Below are 19,233 nucleotides of genomic sequence, written 5' to 3'. Positions count from 1 at the left end.
CTAAGTTCATGCAAAATTGCGTAGCATTACTTAACGTCTATTAATAGTCACGATAACTTCAGTTTCAAATATGTATCAAATCGTTTCAAACTTTTGAAGTTAATCCTTTTAAATGGACTGGAAATTTACAAATGAAAATCAAATATTTTTGTTTCAAAACTGTAACATAAGCTGATAAAAGAACTTATTTCACATTTATTTGATGTTGGAAGTGTCTGTGAGAAACTAGTAACATATCTGTAACAATTATGTAACAAAATGTTACATTAATATTCATTTCAGATATATCTGTATCAAATATGTAACAAAAATTTACAGATAACGCCCTGAACATTAATTCTGATATATTGATGCAAATTTTTTCCTAAGTTTTTATAATATTCCATATATTCAATAAAATTTCATAATTCTTTATCACAAGTAATAGTGATAAGTAATGTTCCAATCACCGTACTGAAACATACAAAGTTTCAAAATTCAAATAAAAAGTATTTTTAATCTATAAGCTTTGAGTGCTTTTTTGTTTTTTTGTTCTCAATAGAGGCTGGTTTGTGCAGGTTTTTCGGTTGTGCCCAAGCTCTCCACACCTTCCACATTTAAGCTGATAAGACCCTTCTCTTGCTGAGACAAACCTTTTTTTCCTTGGCCTTCCACTTTTTCTGTTTCCCTTTGGAGGTAGTACTTCTATTTCCTCAACATCAGGCGGAACTCTCCATGTTTTTGGATCTCCCAATGGATGTATTGATGCATTATAGGTGTTCAACATGGCTTGTTTTGTGAAATAATATGAGCAATATTTTTTATACTGAAGGTTCATCTTTCTAATGACTGCCATGGCATGTTCACAAGGTAATTCATCCAAATCAAACTTGTTACAAGAGCAAGATTTCTTTGCAATGTCAACAATGTTTGTTGTTAAACCATTGTGTACACTGTAAATGAGTGTGCTAGCTGGTTCTACCTGCAATGAAATTATAATAATGAACAAGGAAGTATATTAATACAGAGGTATTTATAAATAAAGGAAATAGTTGTACTTACAGTCATTCTTAATGACTTGACAAAGTTCTTTCTTAAGTATTCCTCTTGTTTCTTTGGCAATTCTGTAAATGTTGCTTCTGCTTCTTTTTTGTTGTTGTAGCTCCATTTTTGAATCAGGTTTCTAAGGCACTCGAGTAATGTTGTTACTGGAAGCTCTCTCATTTCTTTTAGTGCTGCATTAATGGATTCAGCTATGTTTGAAGTCATAGCTGCATATCTACGACTTTTGGAGTGGATTCTTGCCCACTTTTCATATTTAACCTCATTGGCCAGAAAAGGACGGATTCCTTCATGTAAACTGTCCAAGTCCTTCATGTATTTTTCAAAATCTTCCATGTTATAAGCTTTTGCAGCAGCATGAAATGCAATACTGGTTGCCTCTGCGTCTGTTTTAAACTTGGTCTTTATGTTGCAGAAAAGATGGTAGGAGCACACTCCATGAGTTACATTTGGAAAGACATTTTTTATAGCATTCTCTATGCTTTCGTGTCTATCTGAAACTATACACAACTCTTCTCTTTCTCCATAACATTCTTTTATTTTTCTGAAGAACCACTCCCATGAATCATTGTTTTCCGAATCTGTTATAGCAAAAGCCAATGGGAAGATGTGTCTATTTGCATCTTGTGTTGAAGCTGTGAGAAGTGTACCGCCAAATGCAGCTTTTAGGAATGTTCCATCAACAACAATTACTGGAATGCAATGTTTCCAACCTAGAATTGATTGTCCCATAGCCATATAAAGATATTTAAATCTGTTTATACTATCAATTTGCAAATCTGTTACAGTACCTGGATTTTTGTGCTTCAAAATGTGCAGATATCGTGGAATGTCTCGGTAGGAATCTTGACTTGAACCATGTACATAATTAACTGCTTTTTCCTTAGATCGCCATACTTTTTGGTAACTCATGGAAACTCCATATCTGTCCAACATGTCTTTAGCTATATCTTTAGGTCTATAATTTGTTTTTGGATCTGTGAACTTGGTCTTCACAACATTCCCAACCATACTACTTGAAGCCTGTCGGTGATCTCCAAGAATAATGTCCAAGGAACATGTGTGGGCACGATTGAACTTCCTAAGTTGGAACATATCTGTCTTTCCATATCTTGCAGCACGAAATGACCACGTACATTCTGAATCAAGGCACTTCAACTGATATTCTTTTTTGCAAGATTTGTGGACCTTGAACTGAAAATTGTTTTTTATGGCATAGAGACCAATTGTTGTTGTAAGAACCTCTTTGTTTTTGTATACCTGTTTTTCTCTTATTCCATCAGAAATTGCATGAGTTATAATTGTAGTTTCTGTTCCAATATGTTCAGGAATTGATTCATGTCGTTCCTTCTCCAAAATCAAATCTGTAATTTGATCTGCCAACTGAATAAAATTTGGTAGTCCTTGAGGTTCATCTATAGAGAATGTCGATGTGTCCGAAATATCATTCTCTATATTATTACTACTTGAAGCAACAGTAGAACTCATCTTTTGAAGTGCTCCACAGGTAATTGTTTGGTTGTTCTCTGTTACAGAAACTATCAAAGGGTATTTTGTGAGTGTTTTGTCATTTCTTTTGCACTCCAAGTAGAATTGTATAGAGCTATCACTTTTGATCTTCAATGGAGGCAATGTTTCTGCAATCTGGTACTCAATTGTTGCATTTTCTGTTGACAGAATGGTAGACAACTCTGTAGACAAGATATTCATTAGTGTTGTAAATGAGCAATCTAATGGTATTAACACTCCCAGCATTTTGAAATCCTCATACACATTATTTTCATTCCAATGACCATCATAATATACCAAAGATGTTATTGGATTCATGGCTGCAGATGAATAAAAAGAAAAATTAGATTGATATGTAGAAATTTTATATTTTCATTATAAAACAAAATAGGATATAAACTACCTTATGGGTTAAAAACTACCCAATCCAGCACAAGCTATTCAATAACACATCCCCCAACAAAATGAGAATTTAGCATATAAACTCGTCCCTTTATTGGTTTTTAAATGACCAAATTCTGCACAAGGAAGAGCAAATAACTTAAAGATGAGACAATCTAAGAAACATCTTTATAATATTGTAACAGTTTCTTTTTTTTATAAAAGGTTTTCAGGATTTTCAAATGTTTCTATGGTAAAATTTGTTTATGATTCTGTGGAGATATGTGTTAAAATATATGTTTTTGCTATAATTATCTTAATGATTTCCGAAAGCTATAAATTATGTTCCAAGAACAAAATAGAAGACCCATCGATTCAAGGAAACTTACCACAAAACAGATATCGTGTAATTTGTTTTGTAGACCCATCGATTCAAAAAATTTGCAGTAGATTGCAGAAGAAAATTTCTCATTTTTTCCCAGTTTTCTCGGTTTTGTTAGCTGAAATCCATGGAAATGTTGAGTACAGCATGTTACAAAAACTTTGGCCGAGTTGTGATGGTTGGGTTGGGTCTTCGGTATATAATGGTGGGAAATGTTGGGTCTTCCGTATTGGGTTGGGTCTTCCGTGAATTGTGGGCTTCACTTTTACCGTAATATTGTAAGAAGCATGGATTACCGTATTTTTCGAATTCTTTTGGTGAAATGCCGTATATATAAAATTTTCCCTTAAAATTATCGTTAAAACAATCAAAATTCCTTCAAACAAAAAATTTTCGTAAAAACAAAAAACAAAAAGTAAAGTTAAAAGAAGCCCAAGGCCCAAAGAGTCCTGACTATAAATACGAGAGAGACGAAGAACCAGAGATTTTGCTCGACTCGATCACTGCTCTCTTTCTATCTGACTCATCCTCCCAAGGGTTCCTTCCCTTTATCACCATTTTCTTCGTATCACAATCGCCATTACACTTGCCATTTTGATTGATTTTCTTTCAATTCCTCTACAATGGGGGCCAGTCGGAAGCTTCAGGGCGAGATCGACCGTGTTCTTAAGAAAGTTCAGGAAGGCGTCGATGTCTTCGACAGTATTTGGAATAAGGTTCACTCACTCTCTCTCTCTCTTTTTTCTTGTTTTTCTGTTTGTTTGGTTACTCGGAAAATTGACTTTCTTTTTTCATACTCTTTTTTAGGTTTACGATACGGATAATGCTAATCAGAAGGAAAAGTTTGAGGCTGACTTGAAGAAGGAGATTAAGAAGTTACAAAGGTATAGAGACCAGATCAAGACTTGGATTCAGTCCAGTGAGATTAAGGACAAGAAGGTCTGTCTGTCTGTCTGTATCTCTCCTTTTCTCTCTCTCTCTCTCTCTCTCTAGTATTTATTACTTTTTTTGTTTGTTTATTTTGATTCATTTTTACTTTAAATTTGAAATTCTACCGTACTGCATAGCTTTGGATTCTATACACAGTGAAATAGATGCTCTATTCCATTGGGAGAAAGTGTCTATTCATATTGATAAATAGTGAAGTTATGTGAAGGAGTTAATCAGTTCCGGGTTAATTTCTAAGTTTTATTTGGAAATGCTTGATTCCAAGTGATATGAGGTGATATGAGTTGCAGATGATTATTAACAATTGTATTTCTGATGCTATCAGTATGAAAGGATAATAAGCAGAAGATGATGATTAATTTTTCTTTGATATGTGTTGACGTAGGTTAGTGCCTCTTATGAGCAGGCTCTCGTGGATGCTCGCAAACTTATTGAGCGTGAAATGGAAAGATTTAAGATATGTGAAAAGGAAACCAAAACGAAAGCATTTTCTAAAGAAGGGTTGGGACAACAACCTAAAACTGTAAGCACACTTTGCACTACCCATATTTTGGATCTGTTGTATGATGGCGATGTGACAATGTATATTGTGGCTACACTCTTATTCATTCCTGCTGGAATTTTGTATACCTGTGAATTTATTAACCTCTTGTTTATGACTATTGGACGTTCGTCTCTGTTTTTTTGGTTCTTTGAGGATATTATTCACATTTCATCATTCATTTAATTTGGAAAGAATTATCATGATAGTGTGACCCTTCAATTCTTTTTGAAAGGAAAAAACCTCTCAGCCTCGTACCCTATCTTGCATTGATTTGACCTGAATTTTTACTTTGCTTCTCTCTCTCTTTTGTAATTTTTTTTCCAAACTTTTTAATATGGAAGACTGGTCTGCAAAGTTAGGAGCTATCCTCTCTCTCTCTCTAACGTATAGAAAAATGTTATTGGAAAAGAATTAGAGGGAATACTGATAATGCATGTGTAAAATTTTATTTATGAGAATGTACACTGTTCATTCTATCTTTACCCATATACTCACTATGTCAGTATTCTGGTTATAGGATCCGAAAGAGAAGGCTAAAGCAGAGACGAGGGATTGGTTGAACAATGTGGTATTAAACTAGACCTTTTGTTTTAACTTCTATTGCTTCCTGGCTTAGAAAGATTGGTACATACTGTGTTGGGTATACAAATTACCAGTCAGACATCCAATAAGTCAATGACTAGTTTTATTTCCATCTTTTTCTTTCTATCTGTGCTGCATGTGAATTGTTTATGCTATTCTATATAGTTGTCTGGCTGTGTGTGTTTTATTATCACAATGAGATCAGGCCATTTTATTGTAATTGAGTGTGGTTTTGGTGTTAACTTATCCTTTTATTTTCGTTGTCTGTTTTGTTTGTTTTATTTTTCTGGCAGCCTGGTATTTGCTTTCTTGTGAGAACTATTATTTTACTCTGCCTCTCTTTTGTTATTAATTTTTATTTCAATGAATATGTTAGTTCCATTTCATATAAAATAAATAAAATATATAGTTATATATCTTACTTGGGAATGTTTTAATCTTTTGTGATGAATTTGTTGGTTTTTATTATCCTTATCTCATGGTAATAGTTAGATGTCATTAATTTAAAAAAATGACGCCTAAGTATGAATTTTTGAAGATTCCGAGGGAGACTTTTTCCCAACTGTGGGAAAAAGATAGATATTGGGCAGCTACTTGGACAAAACCTCATTGTTAACTAGATTTCAAAATTTTGAGGATTACGGTTTGAATCTCAAACTTGAGTCAACAAAAAGAAAAAAATAATATCCATCATTTGACTACTGGGTTTGGTCAAGATATATTTACTTCTACACATCTTTTGAAACTCTTTTAATGTATTTTTTTTAATGATCAAGCTAATATGTTGCATTTTGTATTTGTTCAAAAAAATATGTTGTATTTTGTATTCTGACATTTTTCTTTGGTCAATCTTGTTTGACTACTAGGTTTGGTTAAGATATATTTACTTTTAAATAGTTTTTGAAACTCTATTTTATGTTTTTTTTAGTAATTAAAACTAATATGTTGTATTTTGAATTCTGATTTTCTTTGGGTGAATATTGTCATGTGTTTTTGTGATTGAGTAGGTTTCTGAGTTAGAATCGCAGATTGACAACTTTGAAGCTGAAATTGAAGGGCTCACTGTTAAGAAAGGAAAAACAAGACCACCTAGATTGGTTAGATGCAACAATATTAAAAACTTTTTCTAATAATGTTATTTTTTTTATGTGGTTATTGATAATTTAACTTCTTTGTTTTTCTTTGGTCATGCAGGTTCATTTAGAGGAATCTATTACTCGACACAAGGCTCATATTATGAAGTTAGAACTCATATTGAGACTATTGGATAATGATGAATTGAGTCCTGAGCAGGTCAATGATGTTAAAGACTTCTTGGATGACTATGTGGAGCGTAACCAGGTATGTGTTGATTTTATATATGATTTCAACTCTTCATCATTCTTGTTGTGGATTGAATATATATCTGCTATAATAAATTTTTTATCTTTTCTTCTAAAAATATATTGCAGGAGGACTTTGATGAGTTCAGTGATGTGGATGAGCTTTACAGTTCATTACCATTGGACAAGGTGGAGGCACTTGAAGAACTTGTTATAATTGGGCCTTCTAGTCTTGTTAAGGTAAAGGCAGTTTTTAATATTTAGTAATGTTGTATTTGTTAGTTGGGGGGAATATTTAAGAAAAGTTTAGAATTTGAGTAGTTTTTATGCCATCACTTTAGTTTTGGAAAGGCCAAGAACATTATTTTGTTGTGGGAAAACTATGCAATTTGAAAAGGTCTTATGGGAGGTGGTGTCAGTAAAGTTCATGTTAAGAGCTTGTGCAATTGTGTCCCTTTGATGAAATTTTGTACTTTATACTTATCCACTTCATTTTTTCATAATTAAGTGGCTTGTGGAGGTGCATTTGATGGTGATGATCTTTCAGGCATATGCTTAAGTATTACATTGGCTTTTATATACACATGCTAGTTATACCAGTATAAGCACACATCAAATCCTTATGTGAGGAATCCCTTTGATTTTTGTTATTTCGGCAGGCTGCGCCAATTCTTGGATTGAAGTCTTTAACAGTACCAGCAATTCAAATCCCTGTATGTTTTAATTATTTTTCTATGATAATATTATATAATTACCTTAGTGCAATTTTGGGATGTTGAGTCTTCAGTGATATTGTTAAGCCTGATTTTGGTTATGAATCAGTTTTTGACTATGTTAGACCAGAAGTTGTTCTATTGTTTAGATGTTTGATTGGGCTTTTGGCAACATTGATATCTTTATTTTATTTTTTTTCCTACGAAGTATTTTGAAATTTTAGTTTTCTTTTGCTCAAGGGCTTTTTTTTTTTATTTCCTTCCTCGACTTCTACTTATTTGGTTGCTGTGATTGTTTCATAAAGTCAATAAGAGCATATAGTTGTAGTGTCCTTGGTCACAAGTGCAAAAAAGAAAAAAAATATCTTGAAGAATATCTAACATTGGTGATTTCGATTACTTGTTTTGAACTACACTAAATTTGTGGTTTTTTTATTTGTTTTTTGCACTTAAAATTGCATTGTTTTTTTTTTCTTTTTTTCCTAGAAGGTTGCTTTCATTCACTTGACATTGTTTTAGTTACATTTTGGTGTTAATTCTTTTGTAGGCCACCGTATCTTCTACTCATCAGCAAACTACTTCTGTCCAAGAACCAGTTGAAGAGACAGCTTCCCAGGAGAGTACCCTTGATACAGTTGCAAGAACACCACCTCCCAAAAGTAGTGTGATGAGTTCTTCGGCTGCAACTACTCCAGCAGGAAGTCATACAGCTTCTGCACCTGTGAATATTCCATCTCATAATTTGTCTGGTGTTTCGATTGGTTCTCCGAATCTGCAAGGTTCAAGTTCTGTTCGGGTTACTGACAGTACTGGGGCTACTAGTTCTTCTCCTGTAAGTTTATCTACTTCTTTAAAGGAAGAGGAAATAGGAAGCTTTCCTGGTCGCAGATCATCTCCATCTTTTACAGATACTGGACTTGTAAGAGGCATTGGTAGAGGCAGTCTTTCAAGCCAACCTTCATCTAGCATCCCACTTAGTTCTGGTAATGTAAATCCTGGTAATAGCACCCTTGGTGCTGTTCCATCAGCATCTGATATGGCTAAGAGAAACATTCTGGGAGCTGATGAGAGACTTGGGAGCAGTGGTGTGGGGCAACCTCTTGTTTCCCCTTTAAGTAGTAGGATGATTTTGCCTCAAGCTACAAAGGCTGATGGAACAGGCTCACTTGATTCTAGTAATGTCAGTGATGCTGCGGCTCTAGCTGGCAGAGTTTTTTCCCCATCTGTTGTCTCTGGCATGCAATGGAGGCCGGGAAGTGAACCAGTATGTTAACATTTCCTCTAATATATATATTTTTTTATTTGACCATGCATTTAAGATTTGAAGGTAGCTTTGAATTTCTCTCACTTGGAACCTTTACACCATTATGGTCATCATTATAGCTATCACTCTTTTTTGCATAAAAATTTCATCATTGTTTTGAAAGGCTAGTTCGTTAATTAAGATGATGTGTTAGTCAAACAGGGTGTAATTTTAAAGTTCAGAAGGCATAACATGTCTTATTGCTTTTCAGCTGATGTGGAGAATTAAAAGGCAGTAGTAATAATAAAGCCATTAACCTACTAAAATTGTATAACCTAACACTATAAGTAGATGGGCAGCCAAGAACAGCTGGGCAGCAGCAGCAGCAGGGAGAAACATATTCAGTTTGAACTGTTGCTGCATGCTGGAGTGCTGTCATGAAAAGCACATGCTGACCTTTTTCATTTTTTTTCTTCTTTAAACACAATCAAATCCATATACAATATGAATGCTCTGATGAAACCCACACAAGCAGGCTCAGTTTCTCAATATAAAGGATATCCTGCATAAAGCTCTAAAAACCTAGGTGAAGCCATGGTACTCACCTCACATACCCCTTTCACTTGCAAAGCTAACCTCTGTTCTAAAAGAGGCTGCCTCTTCCTGAGAAATTCCTTCAAAATGTCTTTTAAAAAGTTTGGTTTTCATGTCTGTCAAATTATTTCTCACTGCATTTTGTCTTCAAATTATCTTTGGCTATGTATGGAACACTTTTATGTTTTCTGTTTAAAATGTTACGGTGAAATCTATAATTGCCTAACAGTCCGCAAATCCATTTATTGAATATTGACAAAATCTAAATGTGCAACCACTGAAGGGACACTCTTCCATTTTATATTTAAATGAACTACATTATTAGGTGTAACATTGATGTATATGTTTAGTGGTGTAACATGTATTTTGTATGAAGGTTGTTCTTTGTTGAAGTTTTGGGTGATGCTAGGTTTCTGCTATCCCTAATTTTCACATATAAGTGCTTTAAGTTGTGCTCCACAAGAATTTATTATTATTTGACTGGAAAGTTAGGATAATAGGTTTGCATGTTGATTATATTTACCATCTTGTTGTTTGTGTACTTATCTAATTCCATTTTCTGGGGCAGTTTCGTGGAAGAACTGAAATAGCACCGGATCAGAGGGAGAAATTTCTACAGCGGCTCCAACAAGTGCAGCAACAAGGCCACAGTAACCTACTTGGCATGCCAACACTTGCTGGAGGAAATCATAAGCAGTTTTCAGCACAACAGCAAAATCCACTGTTGCAACAGGTGGTTTTATTGTTTTATTATGTTTATTTTTGAGGCATTTGCTTTTCCTTTCCTTTTGATTAGTTAACCACATCTGAAAGTTAAATCTTCAAGGAAAAGTCTACTAGCTTGCATTTTTTTTTATGTATGCTTAATCTTTGTTTGTTTACCAAAATGGTGAAAATATGGAATAGCATTCCAATGCCTTAAAATGTAATCAAACATAGGAATGGAATGAAATTATATTCATTTTTCATTCCATTTCTTTTTCCCCAACCAAACATATCTTATACATTGTATAATGCATATGTATTTTTTATTTCTTTTTACTCATTAAATTTTATTCCATTCATATTTCTATGATTTTCAAAGTTTGGGACTGGGAAGAACTGATTTCTGGGTCTTTTGTGCTTGTTGGGCTGCTGCTATGGCTTTCCAGTAAAGAGGTTACTATTTGTGTGGCTTTATCATCATACAAAGAGAATAAACATTTCTTCTAAAACATATCTTTTCTCTTCTCTAGGGCTTTAAGTGCATATTAAACTTAGTTTGTGCCACATAAGCACAAGTACCCTTTCATTTATGAGTTGGTGATTTTGATTTCATGACATAACTATGTTTGCAGTTTAATTCTCAAAATTCGACTGTACCCCCTCAAGCTGGTCTGGGACTTGGAGTCCAGACTTCAGGTCTTGGTCCTGTTACTTCTTCCTCCTTGCAGCAGCAGACAAGTTCCATCCACCAACCATCTAATCCATCAGTGTTGGTATCAAGTGGCCCAAAAGAATCTGGTACCTTCATTTACTTTCGCCTTATATGCTAAATATTATTAACTAGGCAGTTTGATATACAGTATAGTCAGCATGCTGATTAATTATTTACTATTTCCTTGGGAAACAATACTGTGATTGTTAATTTATCTTATGCTTAAAAAAAAGATTTTCCTTTTTAGTGTGTGTGCTTGTGTTCTATTGAGTGGCAAGTGGGATTTTGAACTAAAAATTAGTGTTCCATCTGATTATTTTAGATAGTCATGGTGTTCTAATGATTTTAGTATCTGTTATGTTTGATGCAGAACTTGGCCATGCAAAAGTTGATGAACACCAACAGCAGAATTTACCTGATGATTCAGCCGTTGATTCTACTGTTGCTAGTTCTGGGATTGCAAAGAATCTTATGAATGAGGATGACATGAAAGCTCCATATGCAGTTGATTCTCCGGTATGTTGATTTATTTGATTGTATTTTTAATGGAATATACTATGTACCGTTTAGATCTATATTTTCTTTAATGGTCCACATTGTTCCTATAAGTAAATGAGGATTCAGAACAAAAATTCATTTCTAAAATATTTTAAACGAATACAGTGTGAATTTGGTCTGACATTGGAAAAAATAAAAAATAAAACAAAAACAATAGCTTTGATATCCTGGTAATGTAGAATCATAGGGGAGAGGGGTGATGGACTATGGAAGAAAGAGTACAGTAGACAAGTCTGATAATAGTATTGATTATTCCATAAATGATAACACAAGGTTTAACAGCGGTCCAATGTACTTGTGGATAAATAATTCCAAGTTTGTATTCATAATAGGAAAGTGAAATAAATATCTCTATTATTTAATGATAGATTGCACACTAATATGTATATGGGTCAGTAATTATGTCAATATTTACTCATAAATAGTTACATATGTTTTAGTTGTTAGTTCTTTTTTTTTGTGATCATTTGGGAAATCTTCTTTATCAGGTCACTAGAATTGCCAACTCAGCATCAGAAATTAATGACGATGCAATTTTCTTTTCATAATATAGTCACCATAGAGACTTAATCGTTGATTTTTTTATATATATATATATATATATAGATATTTTATAGTTACACTTAAGATAATGTTTTTCTTAGATTGGATGGAATCCTTTGGAATGGAATGGAATGACTTTCTTATGTTTGGTTTCATTTTTACTATGGAATTACTTTTCACCCAATTAGAGGAATTGACATTCCATTTAAAAAATGGATGGAATTGTTATTCATGTGTGAATATATATGTATATTGTCCTCAAATTTTTCAATGGTTTTTGTTTATTATTTTTTCTTTGATTAAATCTAATAAATGTGGAATGATTTTTTTTGTTTTTTTGTTTTAAAAAAAAACTGCAATGACTTTTATTTTTTAAAAAAGAAAATAAACTACAAATTACAATGATTTTTTTTAACTATTAATCAGAAAAACCTTTATATGACAACTTTATAAGTTGGTATAATAATAAATATTCTATAAATATATCAACCAGAAATAATTTAAGATTTTCTATTTTTTTTATTATTAATGTTATTTTAATATAATATATTAGTCTGAAAACATTATTAATTTGTAAAATAACAAAACTAATCAATTTTTCTTAAAATAATTTTCTCATTATCTCACAAAAATATATATTATTTCATGATTGTACATTTTGTCAAAGTGCAATTAATTTATTTTACTTTTATTGAGAAGAAAATATAATGATCCTCATTCCAACTTCCATTCCAAAATCTTAACCAAACAAAATAATCATAATTATTTTCCATTCCCATTTAATTCAATTTGATTCCTATTCAAAATAATTGCAGTAAAGGCAAGAAGGGTTGGGTTTTCAAAATTGATTTTACTAAGGCCTACGATTGTGTAGATTGGGATTTCCTGGGATTCGTTCTGGAAAAGAAAGGGTTTGGTGCAGTTTGGAGAAAGTGGATTCAGGGGTGTTTGTCTTCTACTTCCTTCTCCGTGTTTTTAAATGGGAGACCGAGGGGGAAATTTGAGGGTTCTAGAGGTCTTCGCCAAGGTGACTCCCTCTCACCTTTCCTTTTTACCTTGGTGGTTGATGTTTTGGGTAGGATGGTGGATAAGGCCAAGAGCGTCTCGGGGCTAAGAGGTTTCAAAGTAGGGAAAGATTTGGTGGAAGTCAGCCATCTTCAGTTCGCAGACGACACGATATTTTTTGTGGACGATAACGAGTCTTTTTCAGCTCTGTTGGATATTCTGAAAGTCTTTAGTGTTGTTTCTGGACTTTCTATTAACTTGTAGAAGTGCCAGCTATTGGGGATTAACTTGGAGGAGGAAATAGTGACGCTTCGTGCTAGAGAGATTGGGTGCAAGGTGGGTCAGTGGCCTATGAAGTATTTGGGTCTTCTTTTGGGGGACTCCCCGTAACAAAGGATTTTGGGAGCCTGTGGTTTCAAGTTGTGCCAAGCGGTTGGATAGGTGGAAGTGTGCTTTCCTCTCTAGGGGAGGCAGATTGACACTTATCCAATCAGTCCTTTCTTCTATCCCGGTGTATTATTTGTCGCTTTTTCGTATTCCTAAAGGGGTGGTAGATGTGTTGGAAAAGCTGATGCGGGACTTTCTTTGGGAAGGTGCGGATCATTCTTAGTCGGATCATCTGGTCTCTTGGAAAGAAGTTTGTAAATCTCGAGATCACGGGGGCCTTGGTATTGGCAATTTGGATGCAAGAAATAAGGCTTTCCTCATGAAGTGGCTGTGGCGCTTTCCAATGGAAAAAAACACCTTGTGGCATAGAGTGGTGATGAGTAGGTATGGGGGGATGGAGGTTTTTGGGACATTGGTAGAGGGGGGAGGCTGTCTGTTCGTGGCCCTTGGAAAGATATTTCCGCTCTTTATGAGGATTATCTTCAGTTGGTAAGCTTCAAGGTGGGGAAGGGGGGATCGTATCCGCTTTTGGGAAGATATTTGGATTAACGATGCTCCTTTAAAGAATTAGTTCCCAGATTTATTTTTGATTACAATGTCCAGAAATTGTTTGATACGGGACTTGGTGGTCTTAAGAGGGGTTGCGAGCCTCCAAACTCAAGGATGGGATTTGCGCTTTAGAAGGAATCTGTTCGATAGGGAGATCACCAGTCTCTCTCAGTTATTACTTTTGTTAGAGAGGGTGTCTCTTCCAGGAGTTTTAGAAGATAGGAGGGCTTGGATACCTGACGTTAACGAAGTATTCTCTTGCAAATCGGCCTATTCGAGGTTAAGTTATGCTCAGCTGGGTTCTGTTCGGGAGTGGGGAGAGTCTTTGTGGAAAAGTGTCTCTCCTTCGAGAGTTAAAGTGTTTGGTTGGTTAGTTTTCAACAATAAAATTAATGTTCAAGACAACTTGCAAAGAAGAAGACCCTACCATTATTTGTCTCCTACTTGGTGTGTTTGTTGTAAGCAGGCAAGGGAATCCACTAGTCATTTATTCTTGGAGTTTCATTTTTCAAGAGAAGTGTGGGGTAAAGTCTTAGCCGAGTTTGGTATTCTTTGGTGTATGCCATCTATCTGTTCTCAATTGTTTCTCACCAAGTTAGGGGGCGGTAGGCGAGTTTCTCGTCTTTGGCAAACTACTGTGTTGGCAACTTTTTGGGCCTTATGGCTTGAGAGAAATAACAGACTTTTCGAAGATGTTAGCAATCCGGTAGAGACTATTTGGAATAAGATAAAATTTTGGGTGGCGACTTGGTTGTATAGAAACAAAGGTTTTGAGGAGGTTCTCTATGACCTTATTAGAGATTGGGACAACTTCTGGATTTAATTTATGGGGGTGGGATTTGTTGTGGGTTTTTTGATTGTTTAGTTTGTTCTCTTTGTAACTACGGTATTCCTCCGCCACAAGTGAGGTTTTCAACTTTTTGAGTAGAGGTTAGCTTTTTGACCTTTGTCTCTTTTTAAAAAAAAAAAAATTAGGTTTAAAAAAGTAAATACAACAAGGGCATTTTAAAAAAAAAAGTAAATTTACCAAGGGTTAGATTTACTTATAAATGGAATTTTTTTAAAAAAAATAAAAAGAAACTAAGGTCACATATACCTCTTCCCAAATTTATTAGGAACCCTCACTTATGGCGGAGGAAAATTGTGGTAACAAACAACAATACGGAAATGAAAGCAAAATTACAAAAAAATATTCCATCCTCTGAGTATATTAAAGAATGGGATCCCTTTAAAACCCTTTGCATTATGTAGCAAAGGGCCACCCAAGATCTAATCTTAACCCAAAGACTATCCACATCATTAGCATGTCTCGAAAATCCTTCTGTTCCTTTCCACCGATAGCCCCCAAAGAGCAGCCGATACAGCAGTCCGCCAAAGAGTGTCTTTCCTTACATCGACTAATATAGAACATCATGATTTCCTCAATTCGAGCTGGGTTACCCCACGGAACACTGAATTCTTTTAACAGTCTATGCCGTAGCTGTATTGCAAAGTGACACTGTTTGAATTAACAAATACTAGTCTCATTATTGTTGCTGCATAACGAACACCAGCCAGGGGATAACACCAACAAAGGTTTTTTTTTTTTGTAGGACTTCATGCATGTTCACCTTATTCCACATTAACAACCATAATTTTGCTTTACCTTTGGGTGGAACTGGTTATAGTCAAACATTCATTGTTACCTCTTAATAAGTCGAAGGCAGATTTGCACAAAAATATTCGAAACTCTCTCCTCTCCAAACTCTGCAGTCTTCTATCAGCTCGTTGATATTTACAGTCTCCAATCTTTCTAGGAGTTCTATTGCCTCTGAAAATTCCCTATCATGTAGGTATCTGAATAAATTCATGTTCCAATCCACCGGAGGACCATAAATGCTACAAACTTTGAAATACAATTTTTGAACTTATATTTAAAAGAATCTCCTTGTTTCTAGCCTTTCTTTCCTGCAAACTTGCCTTTTGACCTTCCGTTGATAAAAACTGAATTAGAAACAACTTCAAACACCCCATGATCCACTTCCTCCCAAAATTCTTCTCCATAACAAAATCTAGAAACTTCCACTCCACGTTGTCGTACCTTTTCAAAATCCACTTTAAAAACCACCCTTTTCTTTCTCAAGTGTCTACTCCTCCACCACTTCATTTGCGATCAATGCCGCATCCATTATTTGTCTCCCAGCACAAAGGCACATTGGGTTTCTGAGTTTGTCTTACATAAAACATCTCTTAATCTCATGGAAAGGACTTTGGAGATGACTTTGTAAAGATTTGTTACCAAACTAATTGGCCTAAAGTCTTTAATTTGCTTTTTTAGAAACGGGGCAAATGTATGGCTTTTGTAATTTTATTCAAAACATACATGTTCCTTTGTGATAATTATTCCTTTTTTTCAGTGACTATCTATTCTAATATTTATTGTGCTATGACTGGACTAGTAATTTATTTATTATGTAGTTGACTTTCATGATGGCTTGGTCTGTGTAGACAGGAGTTTCTGGCTCCTTAACAGAGCCAGCTCAGATGCCAAGAGATATTGATCTCTCTCCTGGGCAACCTTTACAGGCCAATCAATCTTCTGGTAGCTTAGGTGTTATTGGTCGAAGAAGTGTTTCTGATCTGGGTGCCATTGGCGACAACATTACTGGGTCAACTGCAATGCCCGGGGGAATGCATGACCAATCATATAACGTTCAGATGCTTGAAGCTGCTTATTACAAACTTCCACAACCCAAGGACTCTGAACGTGCAAGGAGTTATAATCCAGTATGGATGTGCAATTATCGTTAACTTTCATCTTCTGTTGATCTTGGACGTTACAATTTAATATTTACCATTGTTTTGTTCATTTACAGAGGCACCCCGCAAGTACCCCTCCAAGTTACCCTCAAGTACAGGCACCTATTGTTAACAATCCAGCATTCTGGGAACGATTGGGTCTTGAACCATATGGAACTGACACCCTCTTCTTTTCATTTTACTATCAACAGGTGCAACACCGCTAACAATCATATATCATGCTTGCATTACTTTTACTACAAGCTTAGTTTCATATTCTGTTCTTTATTTTGCTTTCTCAGAATACACATCAACAATATTTGGCCGCAAAAGAATTAAAGAAGCAATCATGGCGATACCACAGGAAGTACAACACATGGTTTCAGCGACACGAGGAACCAAAAGTTGCTACAGATGAATATGAACAAGGGACATATGTCTACTTCGATTTCCATATTGCCAATGATGATTTACAACATGGATGGTATGTATTTATTGTAGTTGTGCTTATAAATATATGTAGTTGACATCATTATATTATCTGTTTTGCTGTCCATGCACTACATATGAATCCATTACTTGTTGGGAGGAAGAGAATAATATAACAATGGAGAAAAATAAAAAAACAATAGTTACAATCACAAAGAAATGACAAATTGAGAGAACTCAAAACAAAGACTTGCACAAGATGATGATATGTTCAGCTTTTTTATTCCAAACTACTAGAGAGGATTGCTTGAGGTTTCTTTGAAGGTAGAATGAGAATTGGCTTGACATGTTTGTCTTGTAGAATCTCATATCATATATGTGCAATTGAAAATTTTAGTGTGGAATTACATAGTTTGCTGATTCAAATATTGGTATACAGGTGTCAGCGGATCAAGACAGAGTTCACCTTCGAGTATAATTATCTTGAAGATGAGCTTATTGTATAGAAGATGTGTTGATGCTACTACTTCAGATCATTGTTCATTTACCAGGTTCGTAGTTTCTGGATGACTTTTACCCTACATTTGGAATTCTTCACAGAAAATAATTGTTTTTTACTAAATTTGCTGTCAAAGGATGAAAAGTGATAAAATGCAATATAGCACTAAGCGACGATCATGAAATAGTATCTTAGGACTTGGTCAAGTGTAATGACCCTGGTATCTTATCCCAAAAGGCACAAAAACATTAGTGGGCGGCGTAAGTGAAAATAACATGCTTAATTTTGGTACCAAAAGAAGGGCCTTGATCGTGGTGGTGACATTTAGGATAGCGGAATCTTGTTATTTCCTTTTCATACCTTGTTTGGGTCGTTAGGCTCATTACTCATCTAATTCAAGGAGTAAACATGAAATAATTTTGTGTGTTGAAAACCTTGGTTTTTGTTTGCAGGTACTCGTTGGAAGCGGGCTGGGTACCACTCAGCGCTCTACCCTGCTAAGCATAGAGGTTACTAATTCATATTTTCGATTTCTTGTATTTTCATTATAAGTTGTTTGAAACTTTATCATCGTATACTTTGGTATAACTAAATTTAGAGATAAGAATTCAAATCCGTCTTATTTTCCAACGGAAGTAGTACCATAGATATAATATTCTGAGCTTCAGCTATTCAAATCTCCCCTTAAAAAGAAGAAAGAAAAAAGAGCTGCTGCATCTAGGGATTATTGGTACATTTTACCTTGTTTAAATATGGGAGTTTCAAAGTATCATTATTATCATTTGCAGTTCAAAGAAGAAAAAAATGAGTACCAAATTTGCAAAATGTAGAGACAATCTGCCAAGTGTCAACAAAAGAATATAAAATGGGAAACAAGTTGCAACTCAATGCTATCTATATATCTTTCAATTCCTTTTAGGCCCTGTTTGTCGGAAGAAATAAAAGGAATGAAGTGGAAATTATGTTGTTTCTTTGCTTGGCTGGCACCTGGCATTACCATAGCAAGTCATTCTACCAAACTGATTAGAATATGATTAAAAATGTTCGTTATATTGCGCACTATAGTATATATTATTATTAATATCATATTCGATCATTATCAAGATAATGGAATCGTTATCAAGTCATTGACTGAAAAGAAGCACGTGAATTGACTTTGGGGGTAGAGAAGGGAGAATTGGCATCTAGAGATTGAACTGCTAATCTTTTATGTTAATATGAAAACTAAAACTAGATGAAACATTTCAATGATAATCACTTTGATGATCTGTGTTTAGTTTTGAACAATTCTTCAATGATTGTGTAGTTTTGGATGGAATTCCTCAAAAGTTATTGATCGAGTGATTTTAACTTGGAAAAGCTAAAACAAATTGACCATTGTGAAATTTTCTAGGGTAGGTACCCTTTGGTATCTGCTCATTTGATATGCATATTTTGTATTTTAAATTTAAATTTAATTAATAAAATTTTACCAAATTAATCTCAATTATACGAGTTACAAATTATATATAACTGCTCACAGTTTGATCATATTGATAAAATTTTATTAATTATGATATCACATATTTATGTTTATAAAATGTGGGGTACCATATAAACATTATTGAAAGCTAGAACGATACTTTGCAAAAACAAAAAATGACTAAATTCTTAATTTTATATAATATTTTCTTGAAAATGTTTGTGTATTTCGAAACACTTGTAAATATATATATATATAAATATTTTTGACAATTCTTTTATAGGGCTTTCATTTTAAGCCCTATCAATAGAGCTCTCAGTGTTTCTCGACCCGTGAACAGTTTTGAG

General features: G+C 34.4%; 2 protein-coding genes across 6 annotated transcripts; one reads left to right on the top strand and one right to left on the bottom strand.

The window, feature by feature from the left end:
* Nucleotides 1-401: 401 nt before the first annotated feature.
* On the bottom strand, nucleotides 402-2,868 carry LOC133825775 (uncharacterized). The gene is made up of 3 exons (XM_062258677.1): nucleotides 1,042-2,868; nucleotides 588-961; nucleotides 402-453 (listed from the first exon to the last, which is right to left on the bottom strand). Exons 1-3 carry the CDS (start codon nucleotides 2,866-2,868, stop codon nucleotides 402-404), a joined length of 2,253 nt encoding a protein of 750 aa, XP_062114661.1.
* A 927-nt stretch (nucleotides 2,869-3,795) lies between these two features.
* LOC133824609 (general negative regulator of transcription subunit 3) lies at nucleotides 3,796-18,054 on the top strand. Of its 5 annotated transcripts, none has more exons than XM_062257551.1 (17): nucleotides 3,796-4,029; nucleotides 4,121-4,264; nucleotides 4,647-4,784; nucleotides 5,323-5,373; nucleotides 6,395-6,484; nucleotides 6,582-6,728; nucleotides 6,839-6,949; nucleotides 7,369-7,422; nucleotides 7,970-8,686; nucleotides 9,828-9,992; nucleotides 10,597-10,762; nucleotides 11,047-11,192; nucleotides 16,284-16,484; nucleotides 16,574-16,708; nucleotides 16,799-16,980; nucleotides 17,365-17,476; nucleotides 17,877-18,054. In XM_062257551.1, exons 1-16 carry the CDS (start codon nucleotides 3,937-3,939, stop codon nucleotides 17,429-17,431), a joined length of 2,607 nt encoding a protein of 868 aa, XP_062113535.1. In that variant the 5' UTR covers nucleotides 3,796-3,936; the 3' UTR covers nucleotides 17,432-17,476; nucleotides 17,877-18,054. The 5 variants fall into 5 exon arrangements, with proteins under 5 accessions (XP_062113535.1, XP_062113533.1, XP_062113532.1 ...); XM_062257549.1 differs by having other exon boundaries at nucleotides 3,797-4,029; nucleotides 4,121-4,252; nucleotides 4,668-4,784; nucleotides 16,206-16,484; XM_062257548.1 differs by having other exon boundaries at nucleotides 3,797-4,029; nucleotides 4,121-4,252; nucleotides 16,206-16,484.
* Nucleotides 18,055-19,233: the final 1,179 nt, after the last annotated feature.

Source organism: Humulus lupulus, chromosome 3, assembly GCF_963169125.1.
Source record: "Humulus lupulus chromosome 3, drHumLupu1.1, whole genome shotgun sequence".
Lineage (NCBI taxonomy): Eukaryota > Viridiplantae > Streptophyta > Magnoliopsida > Rosales > Cannabaceae > Humulus > Humulus lupulus.
Note: the sequence above shows the minus strand (reverse complement) of the source record. Positions and strands in the feature narration are given on the sequence as shown.